This window comes from Drosophila biarmipes, chromosome 2R, assembly GCF_025231255.1.
Source record: "Drosophila biarmipes strain raj3 chromosome 2R, RU_DBia_V1.1, whole genome shotgun sequence".
Lineage (NCBI taxonomy): Eukaryota > Metazoa > Arthropoda > Insecta > Diptera > Drosophilidae > Drosophila > Drosophila biarmipes.
Genome location: NC_066615.1, coordinates 19,391,131 through 19,406,118, shown reverse-complemented (window position 1 = coordinate 19,406,118; position 14,988 = coordinate 19,391,131). Strand labels below are relative to the sequence as shown.

At 42.3% G+C, this 14,988-nt stretch overlaps 2 protein-coding genes across 2 annotated transcripts; one reads left to right on the top strand and one right to left on the bottom strand.

Moving 5' to 3' along the window:
* Positions 1-8,584: 8,584 nt before the first annotated feature.
* LOC108022181 (uncharacterized) lies at positions 8,585-10,959 on the bottom strand. Its single transcript, XM_017091032.3, has 4 exons — positions 10,608-10,959; positions 9,964-10,489; positions 9,207-9,898; positions 8,585-9,093 (listed from the first exon to the last, which is right to left on the bottom strand). The coding sequence occupies exons 1-4, from the start codon at positions 10,825-10,827 to the stop codon at positions 8,789-8,791; spliced, it is 1,743 nt and encodes a 580-aa protein (XP_016946521.1). The 5' UTR covers positions 10,828-10,959; the 3' UTR covers positions 8,585-8,788.
* A 3,056-nt stretch (positions 10,960-14,015) lies between these two features.
* LOC108022420 (uncharacterized) lies at positions 14,016-14,429 on the top strand. The gene has a single exon (XM_017091306.3). The coding sequence runs from the start codon at positions 14,060-14,062 to the stop codon at positions 14,381-14,383; it is 324 nt and encodes a 107-aa protein (XP_016946795.1). The 5' UTR covers positions 14,016-14,059; the 3' UTR covers positions 14,384-14,429.
* Positions 14,430-14,988: the final 559 nt, after the last annotated feature.

Here is a 14,988-nt window from a genome sequence, read left to right as displayed (position 1 = left end):
GGAAAACTGACTAGATTTTGGCATTTTTGTTTATCTGTTAAGCTAACATTGGACATTTCCAGTACAGTGGATTACATTCGTAAAATTTGCCTAATGTACATTGTTGTATTTACGTTTTACGTTTAAATACAGGTATAGTTAAAATTTAAAAACTAGAGTGCAATAAAATATTCTAAGATTATGTTAGTTTCTTTAAGTGCAAAAATGTTTCCATAGGACCACAATATTTGTGGTTCTTGGATATCGTTGATATTTTGCTATTTCATATTTGTGTAAAGTTTTTAAATTATTTATTAGCTGAGAAAATGTTCTGGATTCTACCAGAAAAAAATAAAGCATCCTAACACATTTAATTGTTGCTGAACTTTACTTAAGAACGTTGCCACTGTGCGCTGTAAGGTTAAATGTAAGTTAACAGAATCAAACAACATGACCAGAGGCTTCTGAATCCCTGGTTTTCAGTAAGTGCTCCAAGCATGGTTTTGAACATTGCTAAAAAACAACACCGATCCCGATAGATGGCGCCAGGGTGCCACTGCAGGGGCGTTAACATTTTGAATATTTTATTTGGCGCACTCAAATTTGCAATCTGCTGATTCAGATAGTTTGTCGCTGCTATTGACCTTCATCTTTGCTGGCATTGACTAAAAATATTCAGCCAAAGCCAAGCCATGTTTTTTGCTCAAGTACTCCTGCCCACTCAAGTAGTGCTCCATGCCAAAAAATGCCTTTGTGCCTGCATTTTGTAGGTTTTTTCTTTCTTATTTCCGTTTTAGTGGCACACAAACTCGCGGCATTTAAGCCGAATGCCTCTCGCGCTAATTCTTCACATGCCCTGCGAATACGTCGGATTAAAAATAATGACAACGTAAACGAGTGAGTGCCAGGAGAACGGCCTTGAAATGCCGCCGCCCACTTTCAAGGCGGAATATCTGCAGCTGTGGAGCTGCCGTAAATCCGTTTACGGCTAAACGTCACGGACGAAGGAGGCTGCCTCCGCTGCATTTCATTGCCATTGTTAATGCAGATTGTCTGCAGCATAAAATTGCGGCAAATGTTGCTGCAGCAGCTGCTGCCTTTGCTGCTGGGGCTGCTGCCTCTGCTGCCTCTGCTGACCTTAACCTGCAAAAAGGGTGGCTGCATTAGGCGTGGCATGCGTGTGAAGCTGGCGAAGGTTTTCCCAGTCGGCCTTTCGCCACGCTCGGCAGTTTCACCTTGCCGAGGCGCAGTGACGGCAATGAAATCCCTTTACTATCCCTTTGCCGCCCCCTATCCCAGTCCCACCGCCCCCTTCAAGGCCACATCCTTGCCCACCGTTTGGGAAATTCTCGGGTAGCTCAGGTGACTGAAAATGGAGCTGCTTGCTGGCTTGTTACTGGTTACTGCCGCCCAGAACATCATTCGGCATTATCGATTAAATAAGCCCCGGGACATCATAAACAGCAGTAACAAAGTTTACAACTTTTTCGCTTTTGTTTCCCTCGGTTATTATTATGATTTTCATGCTCATTGCCATTGAGGCTCTGGTGTTACTGCTGTTGGCCCGGGCAAATGAAAAAACTTTTACGAACTGCCAAAGTTCGGCCAGTCAACAGTTTAAAATCGATGCAGGCAACCATGTTCCAAAGTAGGAATTCAATAATTTACACCACCAAGATATTGCTGCAGCATGGTGAATTGAAAAATATATAATTAACTAGGAAACCCAAATTAAATACTAATTCTAAAAAAACTTAAATTAACTTTTTAAGGAGTACCTTTCTAGGCATTTGCAATTTTAAATTCCGTTGTGTTTAGGTTTAAGCTTTGGACGTAATGTATATAATATAATTAAGCGAAAAAGGTTGTGAACTTTTCTTACCCGGAAAGTTTATTTTAAAAAGTTTTTAGACTAGTTCTTAGATTACAAAATATTTTTAAATTACCACGAAGACAAAATTCAGTTGATTTCTGCCCATTTCCCAGTTTCAGATTCAGCTTTAAATTTTGATATTTTGTTGTTATACCGAGACTTTCTTTAGTTTTTCTTTTCTGTAATGGTACACCATTATTTTCTTAATAAAAAATCTATTAACGAACTTACCCTAAATTGGATTTGACCTACAGAGAGACTCCCGCCATGAAAGGACGACTGCAAAACATAGTTGAGCTCCTTAAAGTCAGCGCCCAATTTTCGTTGTTGCCCTCAAATTAAGAAAATAATTTCCATGCTGACGGGAAGGGACAAAGAGTGCAAAGATAACGGCATCAAGTGCGCAGCTTAACGGTACATTAGGTAAACAGTGTTGTCAACTTGTCCTGCCGGGGGTTTGGGGGCGTGGCACTATGCTTTAGTATGGGTTCTACAACACTGTATACATACACTTAAAACTTGAAAGTGGGTCGCAAGAGCGGGGCAGCGGCGCCACGAGACGGAACCATTGACCCCATGAATGGAAAAAGCTTCGGGGAGGTCTGAACTCTGAACTGGCGGCAGGGAACAAAGCGGATCTGTAGTGGCACCGGTGGATCAGGAATTCCATGGCACCGAAAGAAACGCATTAATTTGTATCAATAACAGTGAAATCGATATGTTTTACAATTAAATTAAAGCAGACACAAATAGAATTAACAAGAAGATTATTTCCTTGGAATAAAGTTTCAAGTGGGAACAAGGTTCAGCTCATTATATGTATAATGATGATATTGTCATTCAAACGGAAAAAACACTAAAGTCCATTTGCATTAAGCTAAAATGTGCTAGCTCTAAGTATATTTTTAAGTAAATAGTTCATATATTTGAGAATAATGTTATTTGTTATTTATGTTTTTATAAAAGTAACAAATATTAGAGTCATATACAGTCTATAATTTCTAAGAATATAATTTTTTTCGATGAATCGTTAAATACAAATTTTTTTAAAGATTTTTCATAAGCACCTTACATTTTTTTTAGGTATACTAGCCATTCCCTCGATCCTAAGACCCCTTAAAAAAAGGAGGTTGGGGTTGGTGTTCGGAACGTGTATTTGAAAAGTGACCGAGATAATTTTTGGCATGCTTTGTTTGGTTTTACTTTCGCCAGCGGTTCACCCACCTTCTCCCAGTCCATGCAACTTTGATGAGCAGCAGCTGGGTTGCGGTTGAGCCCAGGGGCTTGGGTCTGGTAGCCCCAGCCCCAGCCCCAGCTCCGGAAAACCCACTCCAATGGGCCTCCCTGTTCGGTGGGTTGTTTAACAAGTAAATTTATGCGTTGCGCGTGGGGAGATTGGGTGGGTGGGAAGCTTAGGGATGGCAAAGCCACCCCAACTCACCTTATCTTTCTGTATCTCTGGCTCCTCGTAAAAAGCAAATGCAAAGAAATTATTACGATGCCGTGTTTTTTGGGGCTTTTTCGGGGCTCTTCTCGCAGACAGGGCGTTGCCTTGCCTACCCACCTGCACACTACCCTTCGCAGAAGAAGGGTTGCACACGGCCACAGTAATTATGTTAATTTTACGTATACGTAACATTCTCGAAATATTTGCAAATAAATTCCAGGGACGATGGATCCCCAAAAAGGAGACAACCCTCAGTTGATGAAAATGTTTGCTATCAGCGGGTTGCCAGCAAACCCAGAGACCATTTTCGGACGTTTATTGGCTTGGGCCAGGCCAATGACGGGAGTAAAGCCAGAGTGACAGATTGTTCGGAAATTAGCCCAAGTAAATGCAAAGTCAATTTCCGCCTTAGCCAATTATCCAGCGCATTTTATTGGCATAATGTTATGGGACTCACCGGTAATACCCCAGAAAGGAAATCAGGCAACGAAGCCCTTTTGTCAGCCCACAGATTTCTTGTTAATTAAGGAATAACGCTACTTGACTGCCTAATCGGAAGCAGCGTCCCCATTGAAACCTCCCAAATCGCCCGGCAAACAACTCTAATGAAGCCTGTCCAGCAGTCGGAGTGTTTCGGAGTATGCTCCCCCTCCATTTTCCCTCGCTGGCTGGCTAATTGAAAAACTTTCGTACTCCCCGAACACGTGCCACCCACTGATTCCTCCGCGGGAGGCACTGCATCACGCCCCTCGTTCGTCTGTTTTATAGCCACAGCTCGTTGCTGGGCTCCTAGCGCCTACTGCCATCTCCTGGCATTTCCTTCCACCTCCTTATCGCCCCAGGACCTCTGTCGCTGCCCTCCGGGATCCGCACAAAAGGCCGTAAAAACCCTGGCTGCTCCTCTTCGGTGTCCCGATGTCCGCAATTAAAGAGCATCAACAATGCCAGGCGCGGCAATAAAAGGACCTGCATGAAAAGTAGAATTCCTCGCTGGCTGTTTAAGCTATATGTACACATCAGAGGGCATTTTTCCGTAAATAAAATTTTCGTATGAATGGCATTACGAAATATTACTGAAATATTTTTTGATTATATGTGAATGAGTGTTAGGCCTTTAGAGAATTATCTTTAATGTATTCGTATACACTTGAAAATTACAATAAATAAAGAGGGTTTAAAAATATATATAATTTCGAAAAAAAAATATAAAAGAAAAGAAATATATTTTTCATGATATTACTCATACGACCTGTTTTCCATTTCAATTTATAAAAGATTTAAACGTTTTTATTTGACCATTTGTTGGTTTAAATAACTTTAAGGGCTACGTCTAAGTCCTCGAAAAGGACGTGGCTTTTTGGCTTGCACTTAAAATTGTTCACTGATGTAGCAAACCTTTTTCAAATGGTAAATATTAATGTGGATATTCTGTTCTACGTTTTACCTTTCATGTGATTTTTTCCTTTATTTGTTTTATGAATTATTATTTCATAGCGCATCAACTACTCGACTTGTCGCTGAATAAAACTTCCTCTCAACTTGAATTTTTGGGCCAAATTTTTTTTGCGAGGCATCCGTTGCCGTGGCCCTGGAGGCCAGACCCGGGGCTTGGCTCAATTTTGGGCGGGGCTGCTCCGGAGCCAGGTCATCTGGCATGCTCCTGGTCTATCTCCGTGTCCCCCGAGCGCCGCGGGGCATGCGAGGCGTGGATTTATTGGCCGCGCCCGCTGGCAGGCAGTAAAAAAGACGAAATTCGCATTAATTTCTTAAATTGAAGCGTCGCCGGCGCAGACAAACGACGCCCAGGAAAGAGGAAGATTACATTTCCTTTTTATGGCAAAGTGGTGTGGGAAAAGGGGAGGCAATCCAGAAAATCGAAGCGAAGGCAAAGCATAGAAATTGGCTAGCGAACCTCAACCTGATTAAACAGGTCTATTCGATTTAATCTACGTACAGAGTATACATAGTATATATTGGTCTTGTGTTCGTTAATTGGACCAAATTCTTTTGTCTGGTTCTGCTTTCCCTTATATTGTATCCTTCTTTGCCTCTCGATGAATAAAAAGAGATGGTGGCACAGCCGCTTTCTTGCCATTGTTCATCGTAAATTTATGCATGACATGGCCATGATTTATCCAAAATTCTGGTGTAAATTAAAATTAAGTGGATTCTGTTTTCATCGCCAGCACTGTGAGCGATAAAAGTAATTTATTGATTGAAAACATTTATGTGTGAGCTTTAAGTGATGTGCTTATATTGATTGGTTGTATTTAATATTAAACGAATAATAAGTAATTGTAAAAGAAGTCCAAATGCTTTAAGTTTTTAAAGAACTTATGCCTCCCTCTGTGATTGTATCCTTAAATGTCCTTATTTTTACCTCATTTATGTATGTAAGGTCACATTACTCTCTTTTCAGTAGTGTGACCTTGCTGTCTCAGTTAAGGTTTATTTTTCTTTTTCTTTTTGTACACTCTTTGATGTTTTAATTTCCTGCAATTTATTTACCACTTTAACTAGCTTGAAACTTCGTTCAATTTAACCGCATGCATTTCGTCCGCACTGTACTTAGCGAAACTGGGGCAACAGCGATTTGTGCCTCCGCATCCGGCGTCCACAATGATCCATGCCCACATCCTCTTTCCCAGATTTAGCCGCATCCAGAGCCACAGTCAGAGCCAGAGTTGCGCATCCAATGGACAATGGTGGCCCATGTTTATGGCTTTGGCTGATGCTGAATGCCTCGATTGGTCAGTTGCGCCCCTACAAAATAAAACGGGTAACATGGGTTGGTTGGAAAAAATGAAGGGAAGCAGCACTGGGGGAAACTATTGTAAGCATCGACAAAGATTTACGAGTCGCATTTATGAGGAAACTTTGGCCCGGACCCGCAAACTGGATGAGTAATGCATGTTTTGTAATTGCCGCCATACATCAATTGTTAGCAGCCAATTTGGCAATCGATATAAAAAATACGCGTGCGATGGCCATTAACACATAATCATCACCCCAAGGCGGTGGTCGCTGGAGGGGCAGTAAAATCCGAAGGACCTTCATTAAACTGCGAGCAAATCCAGCCATGTGTGTGCCGGCGGGTGTCCTTCGCATCAAGGATGTGCCCGCATACGCATCCGCAAACGTATACGGATACGTATACGTATTCGTATCCTGTAATCGCAAATAATCATCCACTTAACGCGGTGAAAGTTTATGCCGGAGATGGTTCAGCCAGGCTCTTAACTCGGACTCCGGCCCCAGCACAATGTGCCTGGAACTTAGACATGGACTTGGACTCGGACAGTGCCAGTCATAATAATGTTTATTATATGCTCTCTGGCAATCGAGACCATGCAAACGGCTTGTTTGTGCACAGAAAAAAATAATGGAATACTATTTATAAAAATTTTGTTTATTTTTATTTATTAAAATTTTATTAAAGAGGAAGTAAAAAAACGATATGTAGTAAGGTTAAAAAAACGAGTTCAACTGATCTTGATTGGCTTTTCCAACTATTAAAGAATAAAGAAGAAACCTTCTCGAAATCAAGACAAAAGTGCTCTCGTATATGAAAATTGAGCTCAGAAATGCTCTTAAAATCAAGAACAAAAATAACTATTTTTGCCAGGTGTTTGCTTTTCCGTGTCTGCAGCACAAAGGACACGAATGGCCCGGAACCACTAAAGGAGTGCCTGGATGGCTGTGTATCTCTGCTCTTGACAAGTGAAACGGGTAGCTGGGCCCGTGTATTTTTAGAGCCACTCGTTTGACTGCCCAAACAATCTCGGGCATCAGCATCGGCACATCAAACGTGAGTCCACCCTGCAAATACATATGTAGGTGCCCCTTAAGGGCGGCCTTAAATTCCAGCTGGGGCCCATAAAGAAGCGCGAGAGGAAGTGGAGCCATTTCTAGCGCATCCTGGCCATCCCGACCGACGGCGCACATCCTGCCCGAGCAGAACCGCCAGAAATTGTAAATTTTCGCTGCTCGACAAACAAAAGCGCAGCAGGATGTGCAAGCCAAACAGTTGCTGAATTTTATTGTCAGTGGATGTATTTTCTGCATTTTTCTGTGGGAGTAACTGTGGCTTTTTCGCCGAAATCTGCCGGCTAATGCTTTTAACTGGTTCGCTTGGCTTTGGCTCGATAGATTTTCGGTCCACTATAAGCTGGAAAACCGAATGACCAACAAATCAAATAGCGGAAAACTTTTATTTTGCAAAAGTTTTGCTCAGGCTTCCGTCGGATGGTCGGTGGTCGGGTGGTTGCCTCGGTGGTTCCAACTGCTTCTTGGCCAGCGCGACCATCTTGGGCCCCATAAATAAGCCAGCAAATTGCATGCTTCGCTGCCTCATCGGATCCTTAAAAAGGGGGCTTACCAGGGGGTTCCGGGGGCATGGTAAGTGGACTAGCAAATTGATGGCTTTGTAGCAGTTGTGGTAAATTTGCTGGCCCTTTGGGCGGTTTTCGTTCGCTGCTTCTTGTTGCCTTGAACTCTGACCAGCAAATTGTATTTATGCGTTAATTATTTCATTAACGCCCCATTGAGTATCGCCTTCTTGGGCTCTAGGGCGGGGTCAGGGTTCATCCCCCCATCCTCATCCCCCCTCGAATTATTCCAGCCTATTGCATTCAAGTGATTTGATTCCTGGCCTTGGGGGCGTGGCCCCTTGGGCGTTGTTGTGCAATCGAATGGAAACGGAATGTGGGGCTCATCGAATGGCCTCATTAGGAGACACAGATGGGCAGATGGAAATCCCAGTCCCGGGAACCCTGTCCAAATGTATTTTAATTAAATGCATTCAATTGCGGGTGACGGCAAATGGGTGGGCACTGGCTCCGCAGAGAGCAGCCTTCCGCCGAGCAATCAATGAGTGTGAATTCCTCCTCGGGAATTCATTGAACGCGAAATGGCACTTAAATTAACCCTCGACAGGTGTAAATTTAGATTACGCAACAGTAAAGTCCAAAAGACATTAATTAAGCTTCACAAGTTTATTTAAACTGAGCACCTATGAGCATGATAAAACTCAAAAAATGTAATATCAATTGTATAAAGACCTAATATTTTCACTTATAATGAGACCAAGTAAAAATTTGTTTGAGGTAATAGTTCCATAAGGTGTTTTTTGGGAAGTTAAAAATTTCATAGACAGAAGGCAGCAGACAAAGTACATCAAACTGGCCTAAATAAGTATAATTTGAACTCTTGTATGTTATTTAATGTTGTAAAATTTTAGAAAGGTCGAAGAGCAGTAAAGAGTTCTTATAAAACTAAATCGAAAAACCGTTAAAAGGGCTTACGCATGTATCTTATTTATTATTTATCCGACAGATTACATTCAATGCTTATATACAAGTATCTAATTTATTATCAAAATTATCTCTTCGGTCGAAATTCGGTTGGAACCTAGGTTTAAGTAAGAGAGATTTCAGTGTCACACCCAATGTGGTTTCTTTCATTTTACTATAGCTTAAGTAGGTAGTGTATCAGATGTCCTCATAATCCAAGTCCTCGTTAGAGGAATCGCACAAATGCTGATCCATGCTATCCCGATGTTTGGACGATCTCCCCGACTTCCTTGCACTCCCAAACGCCTTTTTGAAACTTACTACCTTCTCGTCAGGTATTGATCTCCTAAAAAGGATGCTACAGCCTTGTTTGACATTGGCCAATACTAACACCAGGCCTACGCCGACGAGCAGGTAGAGGACTATTAGGGCTGGGCTGGGAATACCATTGTTTATATCCATGTGGCCTTGAAGACCAACATCCGCTGTCCGATTATATGTGGCTGTTTCGGGGGAATTAAAAACGTGTTAAGTTTAGTAGAGAGAAGTAATAATAAACTTAATGCATAGCAAAAAACATTTTTTATTATTAAAATCAAGAATAAAAATAAATTACCTGCAATTTGCTTGCTAATAAATGTGGAAGTGGTTGTTTGCGTAGTTGTTTTCGCAAAAACCACTTTAGTTGTGGTTTCTCCGGGTAAAGTTGCATTCAACTTTCTTGTAGTTATTGGCTCTGATATTGTTAGAATAGTTGTTGTCCTGGGCGTTGTTGAAGTCGTCGTAGTCGTTGATGTTTTAGGACTTTGAATTGTAGTTTTTAAAGAAACTGTTCTTGTTCTTAAGGAGGTTGCTGTTGGTTTTGCTGTTTTTGCTAGGCTTAGATCATCATCTGGATCTAATTCCAGCTCCTTAACGCATTCTCTGAAATAATTAGGGCAGCAAGTGTCGGCAAGAAGACAAGAATCATCACATCCGCAACCCATGATGATACCCTCATCGGAATAGAGTGGGCTGCCGGGACTCTTGGACCCACAACGACCCGTGCAGCTCATCATGTCATAGACAAAAGGCTCTTCGCTGCTGGTTACTTGTGACGATGGTGACTCGGTGGATGTGGCATGGCCAGCCACTTCACACTCCCCGCCCGTCATCAGCTTCACGTCATCGATGGCAATGTCTCCGAATTGGTACCTCGCATCCTTGGCCATGAAGATCACCTGGAAGTCCTCCTGCACCTTGTCGAGGGTGATTGTGTGCTCCAGCCAGTGAGTTCCCTGTGAGCCAGTCACCTCAAACTTGATGGTACTAGGGGGGAATGTATATCAAATGGTATAGGCAGGGATAAGCAAGAAAGTCACAAGGTCGCGAACCTGTTTAATATGTTCTCAATTCTCATCGAGGCGGGTTTTACGGACACCACCAGGCGATCCACTCCAGCTCCGTACATGAAGTAGTGGAACCGGAAACAGCAGGCGTTCTTAGCACAAAGGGATTTTGGATAGATGGGCGATACGAAGTGGTAGTACCCGTTGGACTGGTATCGGGACTCCATGAGCATGTAGTGTCCTCCAGAACTATTGCCGACAGAGTGATCGTATCGGGGTCCCGTTCTTACGTCGTGAAAGTCGCCCACCACGCTGATCCGCTTCCACGATAGCCAGACTCCCTCCTCCGACTCCCAGCCACACAGGTCTTCGGACTCGAAGTCACAGGAGTGGTCTTTCGTGTGGTTGCTCCTCCGACAAGTTCCCAACTGGGTGCTCCACTTTTCTCCATCGCAGTAGGCAGTGCGACTTCCAACCAGCACGAAGCCATCTAAGCACATGACTTCCGCCTTCCAAGGATCATCCAGAACACGTCCGTTTTCGGGATCCTTGGGTTTTTCGCAACCGCTCCCTGAGAAGAAAAAATAAATATTACTATCTATAAATATGATTTATTTTAAAAATCTACTGTAAGATTTTTATATTTATTTTTTATTGATAAACATTTTTATAAAACTCTTGACACTCACTGGCACAGAATGGTTTTTCACCCCTAAGACGACCTTCTGGATAGCAGGAGTGAAAGGTATTTCCCTGCAGAATATAACCTAGATTGCACCGAAAAATAGCAAAATTTTTCACTGTATTGAAAATACGTCCATTTTCCAAATCTATGGATCCTTCACAGTTTCCATTTGTAGGATCTACACTGTATATTAAAAAAACTGCCAGAGGCCAGAAAACTTCCATAATTGCGATTGATTCTCGGGATGATGTTTGTATTAAGGAGTGTTGTAAACACAGCTGCCATTCGATGCTCGACTGTATTTTCAGTTGAGCTGGTAAGGGTGAGTTTTCTGGTCAGCTGTTTCCAGCATCCACAGGAAAATCTGTGTTACCGTTTCTCTTGTTGGATCGATCTTCAGATTTTCCTCGAATTACCGAATCCTTATCGCAATCGATTTTTAAGTATGCATGTATCTAAAATTTTTAGTACAATTGTTTTAAAAATTTTTAGTTTAAACAGGATTAAGATATGAAAGCATTCCGCAAAAGATAAAAAGATATAAAAATTTTGTGTTTTTAGATAAAATCAATTTTCAATCCGCTAAAAAATATTTACTTTATAGGGTTAGAAACTTTTTTACCACCTGTACCCCACTTTTGGAATAATGTTAGGTGACATTCCATTTACTCTAATTACACGAAATCCGACAGAACAAGCTATGAACCAATTAAAAATTAAGCAATCCACATGCATTAAAGATCTTCATCCGTAATCCGTATATAAACAGCCCGCACTGAAAGTGTTTTATTTACTGCAATCCACTCTTCCGAATAATGGTAACGCACAATTTCTGTCATTAAGAAGACCCCAACCACCTTCCTTCATAAGGGTGGTGGACTCCTCCAGGGCCAGGTAAAAATAAGCTGAACATCAGGTGTAAGTAAATGAAAGACCGAGTAAGAATAAGAGAAAAGTGAAACGCCAACATGAGCAGCTCATAAAAACTCAACAAGGCGAAATGTTTAGGTTTAAGTGGGCGTCCTTATGGGGGAGGTACGGGGGATAAAGATGAGGATGAGGGCGTGGTTGGGTGGTTAGGTGGGTGGGGGCTGGCTTACCGGAATGAAGCCGCCTGCATGCCATGGCATGCCCTGCCTGCATTTAGCTAATCCACAAGTTTAGCACAACAAAGGCAAAAGGCGAGGAAGGCACAACTCAAGGTCCTTGCGACGATGACTACGAGTGGAAATGGCCGAGGACGAGGTAGTGGGACTGGGACTGGGACTGCCGTAAGTGGATGCGGGACGACGACTACTTGACAGTCTTGGCTTGGGTTTGTTTCTGTGGCCCAAGACCACCCTAGACCGCCCTGATGCCCCCTAAAGCATCCCTTCCGAATTCGCTGGCTGCATCTTAAATTGTGTTTCTTGAATTTTGTATTTCTTTGCCCGTCTGGCTGCTCAGAATTTCAGCTCTCTGACCTGCTCGCATATGTAAATTGATGGCTTTGTTTGTCTTTGGGGCTCAGCTTCAAATTCGTAAATCCGTTGAAAATCCTTTTTAACTTTTAATGATGGGGCCGCTGTGCCGAAAAGTGGGCCAATGTTTTCCCATGGGATTTGCGTAAAGTATCTGCTAAAAGCTTTCCCCATTCCGTTTGCCCGTCGCCGTTATTTGGCCAAAAAGGCAGCGCCAACCGCATCGACATCGACTTCGACATCCTTGCCTCCCTCCCTCCTTTTCACCCAGGAGTCAACATCAATTTCGTTTTCATCAATTTCGGTCTGAGGAAAATGGTGGAACTGGGCGGCTGCTCAAGCAGCCGATTCCAACATGGCCGAAAAACGAGGCCAAGAGAAGCGAGATGGCTACACAGATAGACAGAGAAAGGCAGAGGAGGGAGGGAAAACTTTGGCAACTTGGTAATGCTAAACTTAGTTTTCATTAATTTGTTGTTCTAGTTGGACCACTTACAAAAAGTTGGCTTAATCTCTTGGCTCTCCAAAGGCTACAAATTTAACTGAGTAGTTGGGATACGAATTTTCCAATCGGTCTTTAACTAATTGAAAAGCATCCTTACAAGAAATAACTTAATTATTCATCACCTTCCTTGCCCTCAGGTATAAATACATTTCCACCTTTTATCAAAGCCTTTCCACTTTGTAAAATTAATTGTTTTAGTTTTATTATTCTACAGCTGACATTATAAACATGAATTTCCTTATGACAGATATTATTTCTTTTTAATTTTGGGAATGTTTTTCTCTGGATGGATTATTTATTAGTTTGTTTGGAAAAGTATGAGATATTATTAGATTTATTTATGGACTCCATGAAATGGAAAGTGAAATGATTCTAAAAAGGAAACCATTAAGTCAAAGCAACAAATTTCATCCGAATTTTTTTCAGGCCATTTTGTTCATCCTTGATTTGTTGTTACACCTTTTTGGCACTCAGAGAACATACATTTTTAATTGGCCCCGTTGCTGTGGCGCCAGTTAGAAATTCGAATCCTTAATTTGGTTTTGGTATATTTGGCTATGCGCCCAAGACAAATGCTCCCAATTATCGGAGCATGAAGAAGGGGTATGTGGCGCCTGTGGCACCCACACCGAAGCACTCCCGCTTCCGGCCAAACAAGGACACTCACCCACACACACGCACTGTATCTGAAGCACGTGCGCAAATTATCTTCAAGGCGAGAGCCTGAATAAAATAACAGCTGCAAACAGACGCACAAACAAATGATGATGGCAACACTTCTCTCAGGGCACAGCCCTACTATCCCCCATACCATACCATACCATCCCATCCCAGCACACGGGCTAAACTCATTAATTATCGAAGAGACCCTGGAGGGGTGGGGGTTCTAAGGATGCAGGACACTGCCGTGACCGGCCATGAATACGCCATTGTATTCGTAATCAACATTGCCAATGAGCATCAAATATGCTTTATGTGCCTTTCGATTGTTCGTCCTTAATGATGGCTCGACTTAGCACAAATGATTTGCCATCAATAGGTTTGCTTATTTATGGTGTGCGAACTGGTAGTGGAAAAAGTTTTTTGGTAATCTAATAAATACATGTGTACCGCAAAAACACCTATGACTTATGGATGCTTATCTCGTTCTAAGCCAAATTAGATTTAGAAAATCTATTTTGGGTTGACTTAAAGGTTTTTATTATTTATAATATAACAATTCCTACACTGACTACGTATTACTGTCCATTACCCTCTCCATTTTGTATTTTTTTTAAATTCAAATAAGTATCAGAAATTCGATTATCATGGACATATTCTAAATTTTATATTACTTTTAAAATGTATATGACTGCTTAAAATACTTTATTTTATAAAACTTGCTTATTTTTTAAAGACATTTTATATCAAATTTAAAACATTTCTGGACTAAATTCATCTAAATAAATGTAAGTTTCCCACCATCAAAGCAACCTACGACCCCGATTTCAAATGTCTGGCTTTAAGGTAGTTTATGCCTGTCGCTTTTGTGGCAACATAATCAGCTACAAGACCTCCAAAGTGACCGAGACGCCCTACGATATTCTCTTGACCCGGACCTTTAACCTGATACAAAACGACAGGATCCGAGTGACTGATGGGGAGATGTTCCAGGACCTACACTGCTCCCAGTGTCGCATGGAACTGGGTCTCCGCTGCCTGAAGAGTGAAAAAAACGCCCGACTGGCGGGACTCACGCTGCTCGAGAAGGTTCATCTGGTGGTGTTCGACTCGTATGAGGTGCCATTCGAAATGCCTGCCGAGCATGATGACTGATGGAGCGTGTAAAAATAAAGTTGCGCCGGAACAATTAACAATTTAAGTGACTTGGTTGCCATGTCTGCCGTTGACACGTGGGTCCCCTGAACGCCTTTGATGCGCATTATATATATTTGACTTGTACACGAGCTTGTCACTTGGGAATGTTTTGGCAAGCGTTAAAATTATTTGCTCGACTTGCGACAGTCGGAGCATTAATCAAAATCAATCCAAGGATTCCTTGGCCCAAAATCGTGCCCAGACGTCCTTGTGCTCCTCGCAGTTTCAAACATAAGTCTGTGCCAGGCACGTAGAAAAAAGAGAGAGGAGCAGAAAATATTCAAAATAATTTGCACTCGACGATGTGACAGTTGGGCGCCTGTTGCAAGGGCACATCCTTCCCCCCAGCGGAAATTAAAACGCTCCGCCTTTCAGCCGTCTTACATACCTCTCAGTGCCTCAAAAAGGCAAAAAGCAAAGGCATTTTAATGATTTTAATTAACTGCATGTTTGCCTGTAATTACAACGGCAACAATGCAATTACGGCACATGTACGGCACTGGGTGGCCATAAACAACGGGTCCGGGTGAGAGGGCAAGGCCATCTGGCCGCCTGTCTTTTGT

Bases quoted from the DNA above. Each gene is read 5' to 3' on its own strand.
- LOC108022420 (XM_017091306.3), top strand. From the start codon at position 14,060: ATGTCTGGCTTTAAGGTAGTTTATGCCTGTCGCTTTTGTGGCAACATA.
- LOC108022181 (XM_017091032.3), bottom strand. From the start codon at position 10,827: ATGGAAGTTTTCTGGCCTCTGGCAGTTTTTTTAATATACAGTGTAGAT. The intron at 10,490-10,607 runs GTGAGTGTCAAG...TTTTCTTCTCAG, and splicing joins TGAAAAACCATTCTGTGCCA to GGAGCGGTTGCGAAAAACCC. The intron at 9,899-9,963 runs GTTCGCGACCTT...ATTCCCCCCTAG, and splicing joins ATTGAGAACATATTAAACAG to TACCATCAAGTTTGAGGTGA.